Source organism: Pinus tabuliformis, chromosome 1_2, assembly GCF_031772625.1.
Source record: "Pinus tabuliformis cultivar Carrire ecotype Pingquan chromosome 1_2, CPIR1, whole genome shotgun sequence".
Lineage (NCBI taxonomy): Eukaryota > Viridiplantae > Streptophyta > Pinopsida > Pinales > Pinaceae > Pinus > Pinus tabuliformis.
The window spans coordinates 446,356,118-446,379,976 of NC_142298.1; the positions used below are offsets into that span (position 1 = coordinate 446,356,118).

The window sequence follows — 23,859 nt, forward strand, 5'->3', positions numbered from 1 at the left end:
AGTGGTAGTGAACATAAACCAAGCTCTTTGCCCAGTCTAAACTCAACCTATTCCTTTTAACATTGTGGATGAAAGAATAAGAGCTCCAACACCTCTCTGCAGAAGAAATGTTTACCACCCGTGATAGCATCCACAATGCCAAAGTCTGTAGAAGTGAGTAGCACCTCCATGCATGTTCCACCACTCAAGAGAAGAAAAAGTCTCTCGATCTCTAATTGCATGCATGCTCCCAAATGGACCCGTGCTAAGCGTATAGTTGCTCAACTGTTTCTGTACCATGGCAGACTCCTCCTCATGAGGGACTAATTTATTCAATGCTCTCATATAAGCCTCTAAAACCTATGGATCTAGGTGTGGTTTTCTCCTGCTCCTCCCCGCAGGCGCTGGTGTTGGTGTTGAAAGCCATGATGGATGATAGTATTTAGGTGTTAGAACATATGCTAAGGCAAGCAATGAAATGTTTAGCATATCTCATTGTTTTTCCACCTCTGCACAAATATAATTGCACAAGGTGATAGATCTAGGCTCAACAATGTTTTTAATCTGCCCCAACATGCTATCCATTTAGTCATACACCTCCCCAATTATTGGCCGATCTGAATTTGCAAACTTGATCATGTAATAAATTGGTTTGGTGAATTGCAAAACATATTTAATCTGTGACTAGAAAGACATGTCAAGAATAGTGTCATTCACTACATTAGCACCATCTCTATCAGTGTTAATTTCCTCCCATGATTCAGAGGTCATCATATTAGTTAAATCTTGCCTCGCCTTCACTAGCCGCGTAAAGGTGAGGTAATAACTTGTAAATCTTGTTTTTGCAAGTTTAAGCAACTGCAACTTGAAGTGCCATAAAAGTAGTTTACCCTTGTATGTCTTGTGATAAATTTAATGAGTTGCTTCCCTCTCTTGTAAAGCTCATTAATCCATCCACATTCTTTATGCTTCACAATATCATGCATCAAAAGGTTCAATGTGTGCACCGAGCACCCAAACCAAAAGATGTGTGGATGAGTACATTGAATAACTTTCTCGTTTCCTTACAATTTGCTGCATTATCAGTGATCACTTGAACCACATTATTAGGACCAACATCTCTTATTGATTGCAATAGGACATCTGCAATGTTTTGGGAAGTTGCACTGATGGAGGAGTCATGCCATGTAATAAAAATTGCACTACTAGAAGAAACACCAAGAACATTTAAAATGTTGGTTTCTAATATTTGTCCACTCATTTGATACAATGTTTACCCCACAATCCACTCACTCATTTGTAAAACGTGTTGAAGCTCTTTGAACCTTTGCTTTTTCTTTTTCTAATAACACTGTTCTATCTTTCTCATAGTTGGGGTTTTTGTATCCTTTTGGGGCTTCATTGGTGGCCTTAACCATATCATGCCAATAGGGAGAGCGAGACACATTGAATGGTACATTGCAGGCACAAAGAAATCGGACTATCGTTCCATCCACATCATCCCTCCCAACAACATTAAGGAAATGCCCTATTGTTCTACCTCCAAAGCTTGCAGAAGTACCATGAGGAGATGAGCTACCAAATCTAGAGGTTGCACTTGATTCATACTTTTTTATTTCTTTCTTTTTTGTTGTGCAACCTCCTCTATTTGGATGTATTTTCTTCTTTGTTCAGTTGAAATGTTTGGGCAAATTTGTATCCCCACAACACCCTTTTTCTCATCATTGTCCATCACCCCACAAAGATGCCTACTCACACGGGTATATGGACCACTATATGGTTTTCCTCCATGACAACCATGAGGGCACAAAAATTTGTAGCTTCCACCACTTTTTCCCTCTTCAAGTTTGGTCACATAGTTCCACAAGGGTGTTAATGTAGCTTTCCCCTCTAGTGTTGTAGTGTTCCCTTCAGGTTCATCCCCTTCCTCTTCAAACCCTTTCGCCTCATCATACATTGGGTCACTCATATGGGGACCACTATCCTCTTGTTCTTTTTCCCTTTTATTCCTACTCCCCCTTCTTTACTCCTCCAAGCTCCTCGTCCTTCTCGTAGCTCCTCCTTCACTCCTCCAAGCTCTCCTCAAGTCTCTCCTCTCTTCTCCAAGCTTTCCAAAAATACAAGAGTGAGCAAATGAGAGGAGAAAGAGGCTTTTAATCCCCTCATTCCCTTCCCTAATGTAACTTAGACGCACCCCCAACCACTAGTAAAAAAAAAGTGAATTACTGCGGCCGCATGGTGGCCCACGGAGTTTGTTGCGATTCGTACGAAAGCAGCACCGATCCACGACGTTTCGGCCCAATGATACCCCCTTGAAACACATCTCGGCAATTTCGAAACACAGATTAGTCTGGATGGTTCTTGCAGGCCAGGAAACGTCTTTTCTAGCTCGATCAATGTTTCATAATTTCTAGGACACGTTTTGGGTGGCAGATCACCCACGGATCCGTACAGGTTGCGTTTGGGGTTTTCATCCCGGGGGAGGGGGGGTTTGTCCAACATTGGTTTCAAGCGTCTTTTCCATCCCGATTCGCGTTTTAGAATTTCTGGGACACATTTTGGGGGGGTGGATCACCCACAGATCCGTACGGGTCACATTTTGGGGTTTTCATCCGGGGGGGTCATCCAACACTGGTTTCAATTACTTGCTTCAAGACTCAGACTTTAACTGCCTGAGCCATTAAATCAAGCTTTCCTCTATCCTTCTCTTGTATTCCCTGTAATGTCTCCTGCAAATTTTGTTTAGCAACTCTTAGCTCCTTTTTCAAGGGAGGTTTTGTCTACAGATATTCTTGAGCTGCCTATGCAAAGGTAGAGTTCTCTTCAGCATATACTTAGCATTTGACAATGTTGACTCACACATGTTCAAATGATCATGTATCTTTTGCCTGGCCCTTTCATCTTGTTTCTTAAGTCTAGTGATCTCATTTTGGGCTTTCTTCAATTGTTTCCTCAGCCTATGGAAAGTATGCTACCCGTCATCCACCTCACCCTTCTTCTCTTCTTACACTGATTCTTCCGTCTGTTGCTGCAACTTTCTTGCTAAAGACCTCGTCACATGGATTCTTGCTGATGAAGCCTCTAACTCTTGAATGCTCTCTCTTACTACCTTCTATTTACCTTTGGACTTAGTGATGGATGGAGTTGTCCTCATCACTGGTTTTGTTTCACCAATCTTAGGTGTCCTTTCTAAAGCAATCTTCTTCAACTCCCTATTGTCATGCTGTAGTTGGGAAATAACCAAGTGTGCCTTCTTCAATTATTCTCGTAGTTCTAAGATCTTCTTATCCTCATCATCTGTAACAACATCCTCCTGTATGGTATCTAGAACTTCAGTTGTCTATTCAGGCATTTGTTCCATAGGCAATTTCTTTGCAGCAGCTCTTGTGAGTGGCTTCTTGGGAACTTTCACGAAAAATGAAGCTTTTTACCCTTTTTCTTTTCTAATGGATCAACTAAAGCTGATGGCCTTTTCACTGAGCTTTCAACTGGTGATTTCACATCCCTTGCCATAGATGAAGGTGTATCCTTTTTACTCCAAGGGCTAGTTGGTAACTCCGCTGCCAACTTGGATGAATCTAAGAATGCTTGCCATGATTGATTCCTTTTCCTTAGTTCTTCGACCACCAACAATTTAGTCAAAGAGAAATGAAATAGACTGGCTCTACTTGAGTCTTTTTCCCCTGAACTTTATCTGCCATTTTACTGATACTCCTGAAAAAATAGAAAGGAAGACTTAGAGGGTTTTTACTTGTGAAATGCATCAACACTCTGATATGATACTGATAAACTCTTGCAAATCTGCCTTGATAAGTGAAATATCTCTGGATGAGCTTAAGAAGCTTGCTGTAGGGCTCAAGCAAATACTCCCTTGGCACAATAGCCCCATATTCTTTGCTTCTGTACTTTGGCTTTAAGAAATCCTTGTAGTTGATTATGTCTAGAGGCATGCCCTTGAACCACTATTCTCCTTGTAGAGGGATTTCTGTAGCTGCTGAAATGGTAACCTCTGACACTGGAAAACTCAATTCCCCAACCTTAACATCTAATTCGGTGAAATTCAAAGCAAACTCTTTGGTCAGCTGAACACTATAACCCTAGATCTTCTCACAAAATTTGATGCAGCCAGCTTGTTCAAATGCAACCCTAATTGTTGGATCTGAGTTTATCAAGGCAAGGTCTCGACACTCAAATCTGACTATCTCCTCCTTTATGCTTCTTTCTATTTGGAGTTGTCATGACTCACAACAAAAGATGAATTCTAGGGTTTTTTAAGGCAATTTTTAGTGTTTGACAACTAGCGCAACAATAATGTAACAACTATGAAATTAGGGTTTTAGATGAGGGCTTATGGCAAACTTTGAATGAAAATCCCTACATTAACATGTTCAGGAAACAAAACTCAACTTCCAGAGCCAAATGCAGTAGTTTGTTGCTTTTCTCTACAGTGGAAATTCAAATACACAGGTGCAACGATAAAGCGTAGTGCATGAGGAAAATAACTTTCTTGATGTTTTAGAGCAACAACACAAGGTTGTTGAAGCTCTAGACCATTGACATGGAATTGTAAGACTCTAGGATATAGGTGGCAAGCAAAGTTTTGAATATTTGACATAAGAAAAACAGAAAACACAGTGATTGTGTGAAAGCACAACGTATTTTTTCAGGCTCAACAAAGAAAACACAGCAAGCTAAAAGTTTGAAGTTTACAAGGTTATTTGAGTGTTTTCTTCGACAGGTAAGGGCAAATTATACAACATGCAAGATAAATCATGCAAGAAAATGTTTAATTGGAACCTGGAAGTAGCTAAGAAAGAATGGATCTCTGGTATTTTAGATGCTAAAACAAGTTTTTGAACTCCCAAGGTGACCAAACCCGACTTTCAAAGACAATCATTGTGATTTGGAGCCTTAATCATGAAAGCACAACAATTGAAAGATGTGCAACATGTCTCATGACCTTTTGTACTGGTGGTGATGTCATGGCATAGTTTGATTTGACAACCTAACTAACTATCTTGAGACCCCACTAATTTGTGCCAATGATGAGAAGACAAGACTCACTATGACCTCACTCATGATCTTGTATGAGACATCAACCCTAGACTTACTTGACTCAATCTTTAAGGAATCCATAACTATCTTTACATCATCTTTCACACACTCTTAACATAATTACATCAATAATAACATCTTACATTGTTTACAAAGACCAATAGCTTGATCTCTAAGAGATCATAGCAAAACCTTTACACATTTCTCAAAATTTATTTAAAAGACAACTTGTTTTGACTATTATAATATAGGACACTAACATATTTGACATAGAATAAGAGAAATGTGACAACTTGGGATATTGTGGATCATTCTACTTTCCATGAGTTGGTTTGGTGACGTTCCCTGTGAGTAAGGCTGCATGGTAGTACCCCCCGCCCCCTTGAATTCGGTACCGAAATGCACTTTGAGCAGGAGTGACCTCGGGAGCACGCTCCTTAAAAAAATTGTGCTCCTTGCCAATTTGAGAGCAATAAAGGGAGCAATCGTTCCCGTATCGCTCCCCTTCGCTTCAGAGCGAATTTTAACTGCGAGGAGTGGGAGCAATCGCTCCCTTGGGAAAAAAATCACTCCCACCCTTCTGAGAGATGTGTGCAACCTTTGGAGGAGAACTTTTTTTTTTTGGGGTGGGGGCGGGGGGAAGGAGGGCCAAACGAATAGAAGCCCTCCTCCCCTTCCATATTATATGTTCTTCATGAGATTGAGAGGGTTTGGGCTTGAGGAGCTTGCAAGGGAGATTAAAGATTGCCATTTGAGAGAGCTTGGGAGATTGAAGAGGGCCAAACGAATAGAAGGCCTCCTCCCCTTCCATATTATATGTTCTTCATGAGATTGAGAGAGATTGAGAGGGTTTAGGCTTGAGGAGCTTGCAAGGGAGATTAAAGATTGCCATTTGAGAGAGCTTGGGAGATTGAAGACACTGCCATAGGAGAGTCAAAGAGGTAGGGTCTAATCCCATTCTTTTTTTTTTTCCATGTAGCAGTTGTGTTTTTTATATGTGGAATGAAAGATGTTCTCTTCTCCTACTCTTTCCCAATTCCCATTCCTCCATTTAATTGCAGGCAAAAAACTCAAACTTCACCAAACATGATAGGTATATGGCTTAGCCTTCTCTTGTTGGTTCCATTTTGTGAAAATTTCAAGTTTGAAATCCTATTGCAGCAACTACAAATTATTTTTCTAATTTTTAATTAATTTAACAATTTATTTGCTACGACAAATACCAAATAATTCACACTGCAACCTTGACAAATAAAACTGCGGAAAATAATAGCACGGGAAACCGAGAAATGCTAGCACACACATCAAAAAAATTGACATAGTTATTAGATATCATTTTTTGGGATTCAACTGCGTTAAGTAAGTCATTCAAACGTATGACCATTTCCATGAGAGGTAGTCGTAACTGACTAATTTCTCATGATTTTTGAATAGTTCACTTAGCACTCATTGCATCGGGTGATGCTCACAGGGGTGAAGAAGTGGGATATCATATATAATATAATGCACTGCGTAATCCCCCATACTTAAATTCAAAAAGAGTCAAGGGATCTCTACTTGAATGGTTCATGAGGCACAATACTTGCTAAGGTTTTGCAAATGGGGTAGCAAGCTAAGTGGGCTTGATTGTGGGAAAAACTCCACAGTTAAGCGCGCTTGAGCCAGAGGAGTTCTGGGATGGGTGACCTCCTGGGAAGTCCTGGTTACCGGGGGCAAGCCCCGGAAGTGATGATTGATGCTATGTGATTCGTTCTCCACATTTCACTAGTTTCAATCCCACTTCTTCACCCCTGTGAGCATCACCCGATGCAATGAGTGCTAAGTGAACTATTCAAAAATCATGAGAAATTAGTCAGTTACGACTACCTCTCATGGAAATGGTCATACGTTTGAATGACTTACTTAACGCAGTTGAATCCCAAAAAATGATATCTAATATAATGCACTGTGTAATCCCCCATACTTAAAGACATAGTTATTTTTGGACAAATGTCCTTGAAAAAACCCAACTTGGGAAAACCGGTGCAGCAATTGAGGGTTTTTATTATTATCAGTATTCCATGGGGACGCGTCCCCCAGGGTGGGGTGCGCGCACCCCTCGCACCCCACGCACCCGGGATGAGGAGACTCTCGGGGGTGCGTTTCCCCACGTCCCCCTTTTGGGGAGACTCGTGGAGATGCAAGGGGGTGCGTTTCCCTAATGTGGGAGACTCGACTCCCCGAAAGGGGTACTTCTGGGCGTCCCCCCCAAAAATGGGGTTCTTCTGGGCGTCCCCCCTTCATTTTTGTCTAATTACCCTTTATAAACCAAAAAAAAAATTAAAAAAATGAAAATTAATTTATTAAAAAAACATAAAAAATAAAAATAAACTAAATTAACAATTACAAATAAAAAATTACATGAACAAGTTAGGGTTAACTCCACTTTTCAAGTTTTCATTCTGTCGCCATTCATTATGCTCTTACCTCAACGCATTTTTTTCTTCCATCTGCTCTCACTTCGCCCACGAGAGCTTCAGCGCATCCTCACTCTTCTCCTCGCAGCGGCTTGCTGTTAGCACTTAGGAGTCGTTGCCCAACAGGTGTTGGCAAAATAGAATTAGCTAAGGCTCTTGCATCCTATTTATTTAATACTGATGAAGCTCTAGTGAGGATTGACATGAGTGAATGCATGGAGAAGCATGCAGTTTCAACGCTGATTAGAGCACCACCAGGGTATGTGGGTTATGAAGAAGGGGGATAGTTGACTGAGTCTATACGTAGAAGGCCTTATGCAGTTATTCTGTTTGATGAAATTGAGAAGGCACATACAGATGCCTTCAATATTCTACTTCAGATTTTAGATGACGGAAGGGTCACTGATTCTCAGGGTCGAACTGTAAGCTTCACCAACACTGTCATTATTATGACTTTAAACATTGGTTCTCAGTACATTCTAAGTAGGCTTGATGATGAACCTGGCTCAAAAGAGGAACTGTATGAGAGAATGAAGAACAGGGTTATGGAAGTGGCTCAAACGACATTCCGCCCTGAGTTCATGAATCGCATTGATGAGTATATTGTTTTCCAACCTCTAGACCGTGAACAAATTAAGAGCATTGTAAGATTACAGGTATGTGGTTCATCTATCGTCATTCTTTTAGTGAAAACCAAAGCGAAATCGCAGAGGTTGGTCAGATATATTAGAAGTTAATTTATTTATAACTTTTTGATTTAATCATATAGAAACAACTGTTTGGAATATATGTTAGTTTCAGTTATTATTTTGGTTTTCAATGTAAATTATAGAATGATGATTGATGAATGATAATTGATATGGATCAATGTACATTGTATTTGAATATTTGAATTTCATATTGAATTTTATTATTGAATCTTATGGTATTGAATCTTGATGGATTAGCATTATTGAACAATGAATATGAACATGAAAATTTCAAAATTATATACATATATATAAATTTATAATATATATAATTAAAAATTATATTATATATACTTAGACGTCTCCCCGTCTCCCCTAAATTTCCCTAAAATTTCAGGGTTCTCCCACAAGTCCCCTTTGTGCGTCTCCCCGCACCCGCGTCTCCCTGTCCCGGAGACTTGGTGGAACATTGATTATTATGCAACAGTGAAATTCTGAGTACAATCTGGATGCACAAACTAGCACTCCACTACAGGAGAAACTAGCCACAAAAATTAGTGAGACAAATTTTGTCTCACCTGACGCTGATCCAACTCCAAAACTGGCTCTGAATGGGCTCTACTAAACCCCTGCGTTAGCCTCTACGTCAAACCTTGCGCAAGCACTAGAACGCGCTGCTTGGAACTGCAACTGATCAAGCCGTCTTCCTAATCCAACCAATGAGAATGAGTCATTGGCACCTTTCAAAAATCTTCTTGGCCTCTAGCAATTGAATCGACCCTCTCTTTGGCCAAATCTAACTCTGCCTCTGAAGCTTCTGCCCTGCGTTTGTGCAACCACACTGAGGACACTTGAACCTCCTATAGCTGACTCTCCGGGTCTGGAAAAACTTTCCTTCAGACTCAATGTCCCTGTTCCTCACTGTCTTTGCTTCCTTCTCTGGCTTTTCGACAACTGCAGCTGCTCTCTGGAAATCGAACTACCCAAGGAAATAAAACTCCGCAAGTGTGTTCTACATCTACCCATCGACTTTTTCTCATAATCCTCTATTGGACCTCCAACGACCCAGATTAAAACATAATCAAGGGCCCAAATTAATTTCCCATTGATTCGTGTGAGTTTCTAGATAATTCACACTTTATCTCAATTAATACTGATTAATTAACTAGTATTCCTAAGTTTAGACTTAGGAAACTTTAAAAAAATAGGTTAATAATCTAATTGAGACACTTTCAGTAGGAATTTCCAGAAACGATTTATGGGTTATGGAGAACTCATGGGTGGAACCACTAAATTTACATGCCCCCCATCACAAAGTCACTTACATAGGTTCATATACCTATTCCATAAAGCATCTCTGTGTGAAAATGGCATGGGATAGAACTAAGCAAATAGGAATCAAAACCTGTCTAAGTGTGTCAACACAACAAAGAGCCAAATACATAAGGGAAGAGGAGGAAGCCCAATACAAATCTAAAAGATCAAAGGGTGAAGTTGAACATGTCACCACTAGCCCACATAGAGTAAGAACTCCATCAACATCCACCCATGGTAGTGGATACAGAGCCACAGGCACATACATCTCTTTAAGGCGTAGAACAATATCAAAATTCCTTGATCAAGGGTGTAGGGATGACGTGGATGCAAAATTTTTCCAGTTTCTCTTTGCATGTGGGGTACCATTCAATGTTCTTCTCTCACCTTATTGGCATGAAATGGTTGCTGCCATCAATGATGCCCCTAAATGATACAAGAGCCTTGTGTATGAGAAAGTTGGAACTGTGGGACTTGATTATGAAAATGCCAAAATAACAAATGCTTTGGGTAAATTCACAAATGCTTGGAATGAATATGGGGTATCCATTGTATCTAATGGCTGGACAAACGTAAAAGGCAAGCCATTGTTAAATGTTCTTGGTGTGTCTGCTATTGGTGCAGTCTTCCTTTCATAACATGATTACTCAGAAAAGTTCAAGACCGCCATCAACATTGCACAACCATTAATTCAAACAATTGAAAGTATTGGGCATACAATGTCATCCAAATCATCATTGATAATGCTTCTAATTGTAAGGTAGTGGGAACAATCATTGAAGATAAATACCCCAACATATTTTGGTCTGGGTGTTTGGTTCACACAATGAACCTTTTGGGGCATGACACTATTAAGATGAAGGAACTTCAATACAAATGGATTGGTGAATTGTACAAGAGAGACAAGAAATTGATAAAATTTATTACCAATCATAGCATTACCCATGGCCTTTTCCATAGTCCCTCAAGGTTGGAGCTATTGAAGTTTGTAAAGACTAGATTTGCTAGCTATCATCTCACCTTCATGTGCCTTTTAAAGGTAAGAGAGTCATTGGCCAACATGGTATCAAGTCCACATTGGCAGGTATTAAAGGGCAGGGCCGCAAGTTGCAACCACCACTGACAAGGAATATTTTGAATAGATGGAGGACACCGCTCTTGATGGTTAGTTTTGGCAAGTGTGAGGGATGTTTTGCAATACACCAAGCTCATTTATAACATGATTCATTTCGCAGATATAGATGCACTGGTGATTGGGGAGGTGTATGAGCAGGTGGATAACATGTTGGAGCAAATAAAAGATATTGTTCAGCCGAAAGATCCCATCTTGTATGATCATATTCACAAATATGTGTGCACGGTGGGATAATTTGAATGTCCCATTACTTGTCTTGGCATATGTCCTTATGCCAAAATACTACTCCATCTTGGTTGGGCAAACCTGCACCTAGGGGTGGGGTTAGGATCAAACCCCATATAGATCCAGAGGTACAAGTTGGGTATATGGCAACATTAGACAAACTGGTCCCTGAGAAGGGGTGTGCTAGATTGCATGGAGAATTAGGCAAATACTTCAGTAAGATGGGAGTCTTTGGTTCTTTGCATGCAATCGAAGATATTGACATAATGGATACTATTGAATGGTGGAACATGTATGGTTCCGGGTGACCTTTGGTAAAATTGGCAGTGAAAGTGCTTTCACAAGTTGTTGATACTTCTTTGCAGAGAGGTATTGGAGTACCTATAGCTTCATCCATAAAGTGAGAAGAAACTGCCACAATGAAAACCGGGCAGAAAACTTGGTTTTTGTGCACTACAACTTGAGGTTGTTGACACATTATTGTGAGTGGGCTCGTGCTGATAGATTATATATGACTTAGGACAACAATTCAGAGGAGGATAATTTGGAGGATGGAGGTATACATTTAGAAGAATTGGAAGCAAAGCTTTTGAAAGATGATGATGAAGCAGCAGCAACAACAAAAACGATGCCACCCTCATCATCCACTAACAATGCTCAAGTTGCACCAGCTTTGCCTTTGCTGCGACCTCCATCTGCAACATTTTGTGGAGGTCATGTGCCTTCTGGTTCTGGACGTGGTCGTCCCACTATGCGGGAGGAGACTCCCATTGCTCATGGATCATCAAAGAAATTAGAAGTTTCTCGTGGAAATAAGAAATTTTAGAGTATAGATTTACATGTCTTTTCTAGTTTGTACTTTGTAGTACTTTTTATAACTATTGACTATTTCATATTTATTATGGTATTTTTGTAAACAATATATGACAATTTAAGTTTGAAGTTGGCATTTATAACTCATTGGTAATGAACTATGAATATGATGCTTCATAAAATGTTTCATTTCATGTTTATTTCATGTTTGAAACTTTGATATTCTTTGCTATAGTTTGGTTACTGGTAATGGTTACAAGTACAACTTTAGTGATGACAAATGTTATATATTGAATATTGAAGTATAACTACTAGATGAATGACATATGGTTTAATCCACGTTTTTTTTTTTTTTATCACTAATTCATGATTCTACATGCTTTTGTTGACATATATGCATCATAATATAGAAAAATATATATTATATAAAAATAGCTCCCCAAATCGCTCCCAACCCGGAAGCTTTTGAAAATGTCGCTCCCCGCTCCCGCTCCCAAGTCCCACTCCTGCTCCCAAGTAGCGTTTCCTGTGAGTAGCAGTTCTATTTACTTAATTGCATATATGCTGTCGTTGCAGCCACATTGTCAAAGCAAATTAACATAAATAAGGTGCACTTCGAACTAATATATTTCTCTCATGACGTGAATCATGATTGTCTAATCATGTTTTAGTATCTTGTTTGGGTTAAGGTTACTAAGAAGCTTGCTTTTCCATCTTTGTTGGGTTAAGGTTATACTAAGAAGCTTGCTTTTCCATCTTTGTTGCAGGACTCCGGTTTCCCATGTTTTAAAGGTGGACCAAAAACAATACAAAATTTGCGAAAGCGCTTTCATTTAAGTTTGACAGAAGAGGTTGGCATACTTATTCATAGTTGTATCTTAGTCATATTTTCAGGAGATACATGTCTCTGTTTAAGCTTGATATTATGCCATCTTTGTTATTGATTTACTTAAGAAATTTGACTGTTGATATGATGTTTGCAAACAGCAATGTGTTTCTTTGGTTCTATCTCTCATCAGCAGCAGTTTAGATGCCTGGCGGACAAGGCAGTATGATTATTACCAACGTGTGTTGAATGGTATCTTGTGAGAATTTATATTGCTCGGGCACATTTCATTCTCAGGTTTCTGTTTTCCGTTAGCCATCTTTGTTGAGGAGCTTTTGCTTCACCTTCAGGGGAAGGGATTTGTATCATATGCTTAAAGTTGAACAATTTGATATCTTGCCTGGCAGCATTGTATACAAAGTAATATTACTAAAAGATGTAGTAGGAACATACATCCTTGATTTATATGTTTACCTCGAATTGAAGTCAATGTAGTAGTCAGAGTTTCTGGAAAATTGAAATTCGAGCAATTCATGTGTAGCTCTAATATCTTGCTTATTGTTTTTCTTATTTTAATAGAATGCAGAACGAAGTTTCTGCATTAATTCTGTAAGGAATAACATTTTTTGGGGGTTGATAAAAGGCCATTGTTAAATGAGTTTTAAATGATGTTTAGAGTTTCCCCTTAAAGAGATTGTTGTATTCAATCCAAATGGAAACTGGGCACACATTTTATCTCTACTCCTAGAGAGTGCGATTGTTGACTGTTCATGTATATATAAAGCTGGATTGTGCTTTACTGCATAATGTCGATCTCGGACTCTCTAAGTGTGGAACACGAAAAGATTCTGTAATGGTCCAAGATTGGATTCTCTCTGGACATGCATTGTAGCAAGGGAAGGCACTGATGTAACAATGGTGATTCTTTACAGAAACCGTCTCTCTGTGGGTAATTTACCTGGTTGGAGACTGGATTTTTTCTGACTGCGTACTCTGGCTGTAGCATTTCTAATTTTGGATTCCAAACAGTTCACTAGAGTTCTATGGAAGAATTAATTACATGATTTGGAATATTGTGTTCACAGCATAATGTTTTGAACTCACATTCAAGATAGAAATTCTCTTTTTTTCGAGCAATTCATGTGTAGATCTATTATCTTGCTTATTGTTTTTCTTATTTTAATAGAATGCAGAACGAAGTTTCTGCATTAATTCTGTAAGGAATAACATTTTTTGGGGGTTGATAAAAGGGCGTTGTTAAATGAGTTTTTAAACGATGTTTAGAGTTTCCCCTTAAAGAGATTGTTGTATTCAATCCAAATGGAAACTGGCACACATTTTATCTCTACTCCTAGAGAGTGCGATTGTTGACTGTTCATGTATATATAAAGCTGGATTGTGCTTTACTGCATAATGTTGATCCCGGACTCTCTAAATGTGGAACACGAAAATATTCTGTAATGGTCCAAGATTGGATTCTCTCTGGACATGTATTGTAGCTAGGGAAGGCACTGATGTAACAATGGTGATTCTTTACAGAAACCGTCTCTCTGTGGGTAATTTACCTGGTTGGAGACTGGATTTTTTCTGACTGCGTATTCTGGTTGTAGCATTTCTAACTTTAGATTCCAAACAGTTCACTAGAGTTCTATGGAAGAACTAATTACATGATTTGGAATATTGTGTTCACAGCGTAATGTTTTGAACTCACATAATTCAAGATAGAAATTCTCTTTTTTTTTTTTTTTGTTTTGTTTTTCTTCTGGCATTAAACCATATAACATTTTATTTCATTCTCAAGCATTTTGGATAATATAATTCGTATTCTATTAACCTATAGGGAATAAAACGATTTTGTTTGGCTTTTAGTGAAACTCAAGCAAGTTAAGGAAAGGGTATATCAATCTAAAGTCAGAACAAAATTAAAACAAAAGAAAAACAAATTAAAAGCAGAACGAAATTAAACATGCGGGAGAAAACGGAGGATATACAGATAAAAATTAAAACATAAGGGAAAAACAGAGGGTATACATATACATATCAATCCAAAAGCAGACAAATTTATAATATTGGAAGTGTAAATTACTGTTGCATATGCCTATGCAAACATTTAAGGTAAAACACAAAATTGTATTAATTTTTATATCAATGGAAATTTTCTTGAAAAGTTTGAAAATATGTTAATTTGCACAAATTTGTGATCTGTCTTTAGTTGCCATTAATATTTAATAATTTTAATTCGTATTATTTAATGTGCTTTGCAATTATTATTTAATAATGTTAATTCGTATGGTTTGCAATTATTATTTAATAATTTTAATCCGTATTATTTAATCTGGTTTATTTCCTTCGCTTTTATTTTTATTCCTATCTCTATTATTTTAATTTTTATTCCCATCTCTTTCATTTTATAACTCTTCCTTTGTTATATGTATATGTATTGGTTATCCATTTTTCTTCCTTTGTTAGATGTATATGTATTGGTTATCCATTTTGTTTGTTTGTTTGTAATGTGATGTTGTCCAATGAAAAAAAGAAGTGCTATGCAATATAAAAATGACCATTGCAACCAATGTATAATAAATTTAAATATAAAAATGACCATGACCATTGCAACCAATGTATAATAAATTTAAATATAAAAATGACCATGACCATGACCATTGCAACCAATGTATAATAAATTTAAATATAAAAATTACCATTGCAACCTATAATAAATTTAAATATAAATGATTTATGTGAAGTTGTAATATCATTACGGGGTTACAAATTATGTTGGCTATGCTCATAACATTATTTTTTCATGACGCTATGAGTGATTATTGAGAATATGGGTAAAAAAATAGTGTCTTTTTTCAATGTAGAGTTGACAATTGCAACTATTTTATGAGATATTCAAGTTTAAAGTGATGCATTTGAATTTGTAATATTATTATGCAACTATTTTATGAGAAATTCAAGTTTAAAATGATGCATTTGAACTTGTAACATTATTGTAAGGTTAAAAATTATGTGTTACTCCAGTTTTGTAGTGGCTTATTTCTTTGATTCATTCAAATATAATTCTTTATAAAAATGATTCAATCTTGTGATCCTAAGTACTATCTATACATCTATAGCTTTGTAATGCCTTACAAATTGTATTTATTTAATTCCTTAAAAAAAATTGATTCGTTTTTAATAGAAAATGATTGTATATTGTGATTAGGTATAGAATTTGATGAAATTTTTTGTGAAACTATCTACCCACAATGAAGGGCATTGCTAACGGGTTTAAATAAGATCAACAATTAAGTGGATGTGAAAGGCAATTGTTGACTGTTAGGTTTGTTTGCAGTGACTTTTGTTTGTTAATGATTAAATTTTTTGACATACATTCTTTCTATTTTTATGCATGGAGACATCTTTTGATTCATGGTTTGATAATTTAATTCAACGAATTAAAATACACTTCACTTTTCTTTCACTTAAACATGTGAGTGGCTGTATTATGTCACTGAGTCATTTGATACAAGATGTAAGCATTTTTTATTATGTAGAATACTTACCCTCAGTAGCACAATCCAACAGCGACAAAGTAAGGTTCACAATATCAATCATGTATGTTGTAGCAAATTTAACATAATAAATGTACTTTTACCATTCAATCAAATGCAAATAGATATTATTTATAATTCATATGTTTAAAGAATCAAGGTTGTATATATTTTAAGTAATTTGCAACCATAAAATATACATGATTTATTTATCATCACAATAATGAGAATGGGACGATGTACATTGTTGTTGCATATAATTAAACTTTAAAATAGATGAATTACAAAAAATTTAGTGTGGGAGCGTACAAAAATTGTACTTGGGTCTCTAATTCATGAGTAACAATCCTTGTGGTTGAATAGAAAGTGGTTATCGTGTTTGTGTTTATAAATTGTACTTCGGTCTCTAATTCATGAGTAACAGTCCTAGTGGTTGAATAGAAAGTGGTTATCGTGTTTGTGTTTATAATGAATATACTTTGGCAAAACTATATTCTTATTTGTCAAGGAACTTGAGTTATTCATGCAAAATGTGTTGCTATGTGTGTTATTTATGTTGAGTATGAATAAACTCATGGCATAGTCTTCAAAAACTCTAGAACTATTATGCACCAAAGCAATTAGAAAAAAAATGAGATGCAAATTCCATAGTATTTAAAGATCTTGAGTTACATAGATCTAAGCTGCGGTTTGTGCGTTTGTGTGCTTTATATTCTTTTCATATTTTTTAATCTTTTACATTATGAATTGTTTATAGATCTCAACTATATTGGACCATCACTTTTTACTCTGTCTTAAATTATTGCATTATGTTGATGTGTACCATGTACCACATCAGCTTCAGGGATGTAATTTACACATTTCTCAAATATTTCTCATATGGGAGTGTAGAATGCACCTTTATTTTGTAGGTGCACTGAATTAAAAACAATATTTAACCTATAAAAACACGATTTAGATGAGTTTTATAATAAGAGCATTAAAACTAAGAAATAAATATTGGTTACAAAATTATGAAATTTGATAAATAGTTTTACTAAGGTAATCATACTAAATATTTTTATTTATTTTGATAAACAAAACATAACACCTTTTCCATATGAAATGTAGAAGCGTGAATTCCATGAATAAGGGAGAGTAAAAGAAAATGACCATGTCATATGTGTGATGTTTGGCGGACATTCATGAGGGTGTGGGTATAATGTATTATGCAAAACATCTGTTGGAAATATTAACATTGATGTCAAATTAAGTTGATTGATTAATGTCGAAGAATGCTATTGATGTCATTGAGGACATTGGTAATAATTTATGTTGAATGGAAAGTGTACATGAATGTTGAATGATTGAATGTAAAACACTGAAAGTGATGTGAAGTGCAAAGATTATGCTAATCAATGTGAAGGCTAAACATTGTCAAGTGGGGCATAAAATATTGAAACAAAAGCTGAAATACATATTTTTATTTGAACATAAAATGTAGAGAGTACAAATCTGATTTGTCTCTTGTAATTATTACTGAATGAGCTGTTAGTTCAATTCTATTTTATATTACAAATAAATTTTAGAACTGAAAGTGAAGAGACAAGCTTGTGAGCAGTTTTTGGAATTCCAAGAGACTATGCTTCATCTCATATTCCTGTAAAGAATACAAACAACCAAGATGACTTGCTTATAAAATACACAATGTGGAATGAAAAATGATCTTTTTTTTGGAAGGGAAGGAGTCTGCCTCAGAGAGTTAATGAGCAGTAGCAGAAGAAAAAAAGAGTGAAAAGAAGAAGAATTTCAACACTAAACTTTGACAACAAAATTGTATATGAGGTAACCAACACTTGCGACTTGATGTTGTGATTGAGAAATTTATGTTCTTTTCTATGTTGCAGCTTGAAAAATAACAAGATGGAGCATTTTGATGTAGGAGCTTCCTGTGGGTTGGAGCCTACATAAAACTTGTAGGAGTTGGAGCTTCCTTTGAGGTAGGAGTCTCTTGTAGGTTGAAGCCTACAAAAATTTGATGTAATAAGGAATAACAACTTGCTTTCACATCACTTTCAACCTAAAATTTATGGTTTTCTTCCTTCAATGTTTTTCCACTTATATCTGGTGTCTTCATGTGTTTATTCTTGAATGTTGTGTGAATGTTTTGAATTCTTGATAAGCAAATTTGTAAATTTCTCTCTAACACTTGCAAAAGGAATTCAACAATGATTGAGCACAAACATAAACCATTATCTACATAAGAAGAGAATTAAGTTGAGAAAAAATAAAGAATTTTGAATTACTAATTCACCCCCTTATCTTAGTAATTCCCAATCATAAATATCAATTGGTATCAGAGTCAGGTTCCTTTAGTTATAGTCTAACAATTGGAAAGAGGTCCTAAGTCAGTAAAATGGCTAGTGAAGAAGGATGCTTAACAAATAAGGCTCCTCTATTTACTGGTACAAACTATGCATTCTGGAAAGTGAAAATGAAGACATATTTAATGTCTCTAGGAGTAGAGGTATGGGTTGCTGTGATGATGGGGTATGAAGAACCAAAGGAAACAACTAGTGACAAAGATGCCAAACTTAATTTTATAACTAATGCAAAAGCTATGAATGCACTTTTGAGTGGTCTATGCGAGTTTGAATTTATCAAAGTAATGCATTGTGAGACAACTAAAGCTATTTGGGTTAAATTAGAAAATATTCATGAATGGGATAAAAAGGTGAAGATGATCAAATTACAAGTGTATAGAATGCAGTTTGAGACCTTAAAAGTGAATGAATATGAAGATATAGCTAAATTCTTTTTAAGTGATGATGAAGTTGTAAATATCATGTTGGGTCTAGGAGAAACAATCAATGAAAGTGTAATAGTTCATAAAATATTGAGGTCATTACCTTCTAATCTCAATCCTAAGGTTTCAGCTATAGAAGAAACAACAAACTTTGAGACTTTGAACAAAGATCAACCACATGGCTGTTTGACATCATATGAGATGAAAATTCCAAAAGGGAAGGAAATAGTAGAGAGGCAACTTTCAAGGTAGACAAACCCATAGAAGAAAAAGTGTTCATGCTCAGGTTCTGATGAAGAAGAAGCAAAATTTGTTAGAGGGTTGAAGAAAGGCATAGGTAAGTATAAATGGAAACTTCTATTTAAGTGTTTTAACTATGGAAGAGTGGGACATTATGCATCAAAATGTCCTTATAAGAAAGAGGAAAATCAACATAAAGGGAAAGAAAAGAATGAGTCTAACAAAATGCAGAAAGAAAGACAATTCAAAATAAAAAAATTCTATGCTTAAGAAGATAATAGTGGATCTAAAAGTTTCAATGAATCCTCTAATGAAGATGGAACCAGTGAATTCATGTTTATGTCCTTGGAAGAACTTGAAAAGGATTTCTAGGAATATGAAGAAGAAGAGGAAGGTGAGGAAGACCTTGAGGGGGGGTTAATTAGTGCCCTAGATGAAATAGAAAGGCTTAAATTAAAGAATAGAAAACAAAAAAAGATCTTCTTGAAATATGTAAAGGAAGAACCAAATTCAAAAGACATTATCAAGTTGAAAGTTGAACTTAAAGAAGAAAAAGTGGAAGATATATTAATGAAGCAAATAAAAGAGAAAAGCCAGGAGTGTGAAAGATTGGAGGAAGAGATGGTAAGTCTAAAGAAAAAATTATAGAAGCCTCAAACTGAACTAAACATGAATATTCAATAGATAAAAGGGTCTGAAAAATTGAACGTGATATTAAATACTCAGAGGACTCCACTCATAAAGACTGGGTTAGGTTATGAAGGAGAATCCATTATATCTAAGGAAGATGATAAAATGACAATCAACTTTCTAAAAACTGCTAGGGGAGAAGATGACAATTCACATGAATCTGAGAACAAAAATTTGAGCAACACTTCAACATCAAGAGAACAACTGCAAAGGAACATTTTCGGTAAATGCCAAAAGGAAAAAGAAATGGACAACCAATCAACAACCTATTAGAATAACACTTCTTTAGGAGATAGGATTATCAAATGTCAAGATGGTTAGATTCTCAAACAACATCCACTACCAGGTACATATATTTGTTTTATGGATATTGTTACTGCTGTAAAATTTTTGGACATAAAGCCATAAATTGTAGAGCTTATGTCAGAAGAATTGATTTGGGAAATTTTAAGATGAGAAAGAATGGATTCACAAACATTAAAACAAACATGAATCTAGACAAAAATGCATTTGCTCCTCTCCTTGATATCACTGAATGTTTCTATTGTCACAAATTTGGGCACAAGTCATATGAATGTCAGCTTAAAGACAATAGATTAACATCTCAGAATATTTATAGAACAAATGGATGCATGCAATGGAGAAAGAAGGTAGAAGAAAAGAAACCTAATAAGTGTGACCTAGTTTTGTATGCTCAAGATCAAAACAATAAATGGTATGTGGACAGTGGCTGCTTTAGACATGTGACAGGAGCAAGTTTGTTTCCTTGAATGAAAATAAAACTGGAAACGCCACATCCGGTAATGATGAAGCAGGAAGAATTAGAGGAAAGGGTACATTCATTCTGAACAATGGAAGATGAAAGGCTCAAGATGTACTATTTGTAGATGGTCTAAAACATAACTTGTTGAGTGTAAGTCAGATGTGTGACAAAGGTTGTGATGTTCTTTTTAGAGCTCAAGACTATGAAATCAGGTCAACATCTATAGGGAAGGTTCTGGCTAAAGGAGTTCGAACTGAGAATAATGTATATATCTTGAAAGAAGAGAGTGAGGAATGCTACATTAGCAAACAAGATGAATCTTGGCTATGGCATTGGAGATTGGGGCATCTCAACTTTGATCACATCATCAAAATCAACAAGAAGAAAGCAGTCAGAGATATACCAATAATAAAGAAGCCTCAAAACACTATTTGCAAGTCATGTCAAATGGGCAAACAAACACGAAGATCATTCAAAGTCAAAGATAAACTATCAAATAGTAAGCCTTTGCAGCTAGTTCATATGGATTTAAGCAAGCCTTCCGAAACAAAAGCACCCAAAGGAGAACAATATTTCACGCTGGTAATCAATGACTATTTGAGATTGACCTAGGTGGAATTCCTTAGAAATAAGTCAAAAGCATTTGAGAAATTTAAAACATTCAAGGCATTGGCGGAAAATCGAACATGGTGAAAGATAAAGTGCATAAGGTCAAATAGAGGAGGTGAATTTACATCAGATGAGTTTGTGGACCTGTGTAATGAATTTGGGATAAAGCAACAATATACTATTGCAGACACACAACAACATAATAGAGTTGCGGAGAGGCAAAAAGTCTGTTTAGCAAATAGCCAAAGCCATAATGCAAGAAAGAAGCCTTGCTCAAACCTAATGGGTAGAAATGATGCATACAACAATACATATTAATAATAAGGGACATCTCAAACCAAACTGTGATAAGACTAAATATGAACTGTGGCACAGGAAACCAACATCAATCAAGCATTTTAAAGTATTTGGGAGTAAATGGTATATAAAACACAATGATGAAAAGCTAGGACATTTTGATGCTCGATCTAATGAAGTAATATTTTTGGGATATTCGTCAAAAAGTAAGGGATAAAGATGTTATAATAAAAATTTTCATAAGGTTGTGGAATGCATAGATGTAAAGGTTGACGAAGAGCTACCCAATAAGAATAAGAGCACATGTTTTATCAATCCTCCAAATCATCATCATCATATCGGTAAAGAGAATGAAGCACAAGATGAAGAATTAGAAGATATAGAGAATCATTCAGAAGGACCCTCAATGCACACTCAAAAGAATCACCCTGAAAATCAAATTATTGGAGATAAAAGTGAAGGAGTACAAACAAGGAAGCAACTAGCAGAAAAATTTGAGCAAGTTCATATAGCCATGTTGTCATAGATAGAGGCAAAGAAATTTGAAGAGGCAAGTAAAGAAAATTTTTGGATAGATGCTATGAATGAGGAGCTAGACCAAATTGAGATGAATGAGACTTGGGAACTAACAACTAACACCAAGACCCATAAGAAAGAATGTCATTGACAAAAAATGGGTATTAAAATATAAGATGAATGAACACGGTCAAGCTGTTAAAAGCAAAGCTAGACTAGTGTGTAAGGGTTACTCACAAGTGGAAGGTCTTGATTATGAAGAGACTTTTGCACCAGTCACGAGACTGGAGGAAATCAGGATGTTTTTGGTCTTTTCATGCTACAATGATTTCAAGGTGTACCAAATGGACACGAAGTCTACCTTCCTAAATGATGATCTTGAGGAAGAAGTCTTTTTGGAACAACCTGAAGGTTTTTCATTATCAGATAAGCCTAACTATGTCTGAAGTTTAAAGAAAGCACTATATGGTCTTAAAAAAGCACCATGGGCGTGGTGCTCGAGACTGGACAAGTACCTTCAAAAACAAGGTTTCAAGAAAGGAGGAGCTAATAGTAATATGTACATAAAGACTGATGGAGATGAATTACTAATTATAGTTGTGTATGTGGATGATATTATGTTTGGCAACAATAAATATCATTAAGTAGAATGGTTTTCTGAAGAGATGAAGACCGATTTTGAAATGTCAATGATTGGAGAACTTACATTCTACCTAGGGCTCCAAATCCTACAAAATCCTGCAGGCATATTCATTTCTCAAGAGAAATACTATAGAGATATGTTGAAAAGGTTCCAAATGGAAGAATGTAAACCTGTCTCAACCCCCATGACTACTGGATGTAAGCTATGTGCATATGATGGATTGCTTGATGTGGATCAAAATATTTACAGATCTATGGTAGGAAGTCTGTTATACCTAATAACTTCTTGACTAGATATAATGTTGGCATTCATATTAGTAGCAAGATTTCAATCAACACCCAAACAAAGTCATTTGTTAGCAACAAAAAAGATATTCAGGTACTTGAAAGGGACTACAAGCTATGGACTATGGTATCTGAAAGGTAAGGACTTTAATTGACAACATACACAAATGAAAATTGAGCCAGCTATGTGGATGACAAAAAAAGTACAAGCGAAGGTGCATTCTACCTAGGATAATATTTAGTGGCATGACTAAGAAAAAAACAAACATCAGTTTCTCTATGTACAACAGAAGATGAATACATAACAAATATAGCTTGTTGCACACAAGTGTTGTGGATGAAGTAGACACTTCAATATATGAAGGTAAATTTCAGCGAGTCTATCTCTATCAAATGTGACAATACAAGTGCAATAAGAATTTCAATAAATTATGTGCTTCATTCAAAAACTAAACATATCCCTATAAAGTACCACTTTCTCAAAGAGCAAGTGGTTGAACAAACAATGAAAATGGAGTACATACCCACAAGATAACAGATAACAAACATATATTTACGAAGGCTCTTGCTAGAGAACCATTTGAGTCTCTGAGAAACAAACTAGGGGTATTGCGTGCAAGTGCTCCTCACCGATGTAATTTCAAAACGAGTCTAAAACTTGAAATTGAATGCACCATCTAAGGAGGAGACTACAGGAGCAGAAAGAAGTAAAGAAGAGGGATAGGAAGCGTATGATATTGTCAAGAATTTGAAGGCACTAAGAAGCAATAAGAACAAAGATATCATAAAGTTATGAGATCTAGTCATTTTCTTCATGGGCAAGTGACATCAATCAGGTGCACTATTCAAAAGTTCAGTATTTAATGCAGGGTTTCATAGAAAAATGTACACATGTATACATCATGTATATAATCATGTAAATAAATAGACAAAGCATGTTGGGACTATAATAATTTTCTCAAAAATTCTTCATTCTATGATTGCTTGTATGGAATAGATTG

At 36.1% G+C, this 23,859-nt stretch overlaps 2 protein-coding genes across 11 annotated transcripts in view; both read left to right on the top strand.

Moving 5' to 3' along the window:
- Positions 1-13,563, top strand: part of LOC149206275 (phosphatidylinositol 4-kinase beta 1-like) — a 184,216-nt gene extending 170,653 nt beyond the window's left edge. For all 10 annotated transcript variants that reach the window (XM_089395387.1, XM_089395383.1, XM_089395390.1 and 7 more), the window contains 2 exons: positions 12,434-12,517; positions 12,654-13,563. In XM_089395387.1, coding sequence (XP_089251513.1) covers positions 12,434-12,517; positions 12,654-12,755 — 186 coding nt within the window. In that variant the 3' untranslated portion in view covers positions 12,756-13,563. The remainder of the gene's footprint in view (positions 1-12,433; positions 12,518-12,653) is intronic.
- Positions 13,564-18,426: 4,863 nt separating this feature from the next.
- On the top strand, positions 18,427-19,068 carry LOC149206276 (uncharacterized). The gene has a single exon (XM_089397639.1). It carries the CDS (start codon positions 18,427-18,429, stop codon positions 19,066-19,068), a length of 642 nt encoding a protein of 213 aa, XP_089253765.1.
- Positions 19,069-23,859: the final 4,791 nt, after the last annotated feature.

What these genes read in the sequence shown, in the direction of transcription:
- LOC149206276 (XM_089397639.1), top strand. Translation starts at nt 18,427, where the DNA reads ATGGCTAGTGAAGAAGGATGCTTAACAAATAAGGCTCCTCTATTTACT.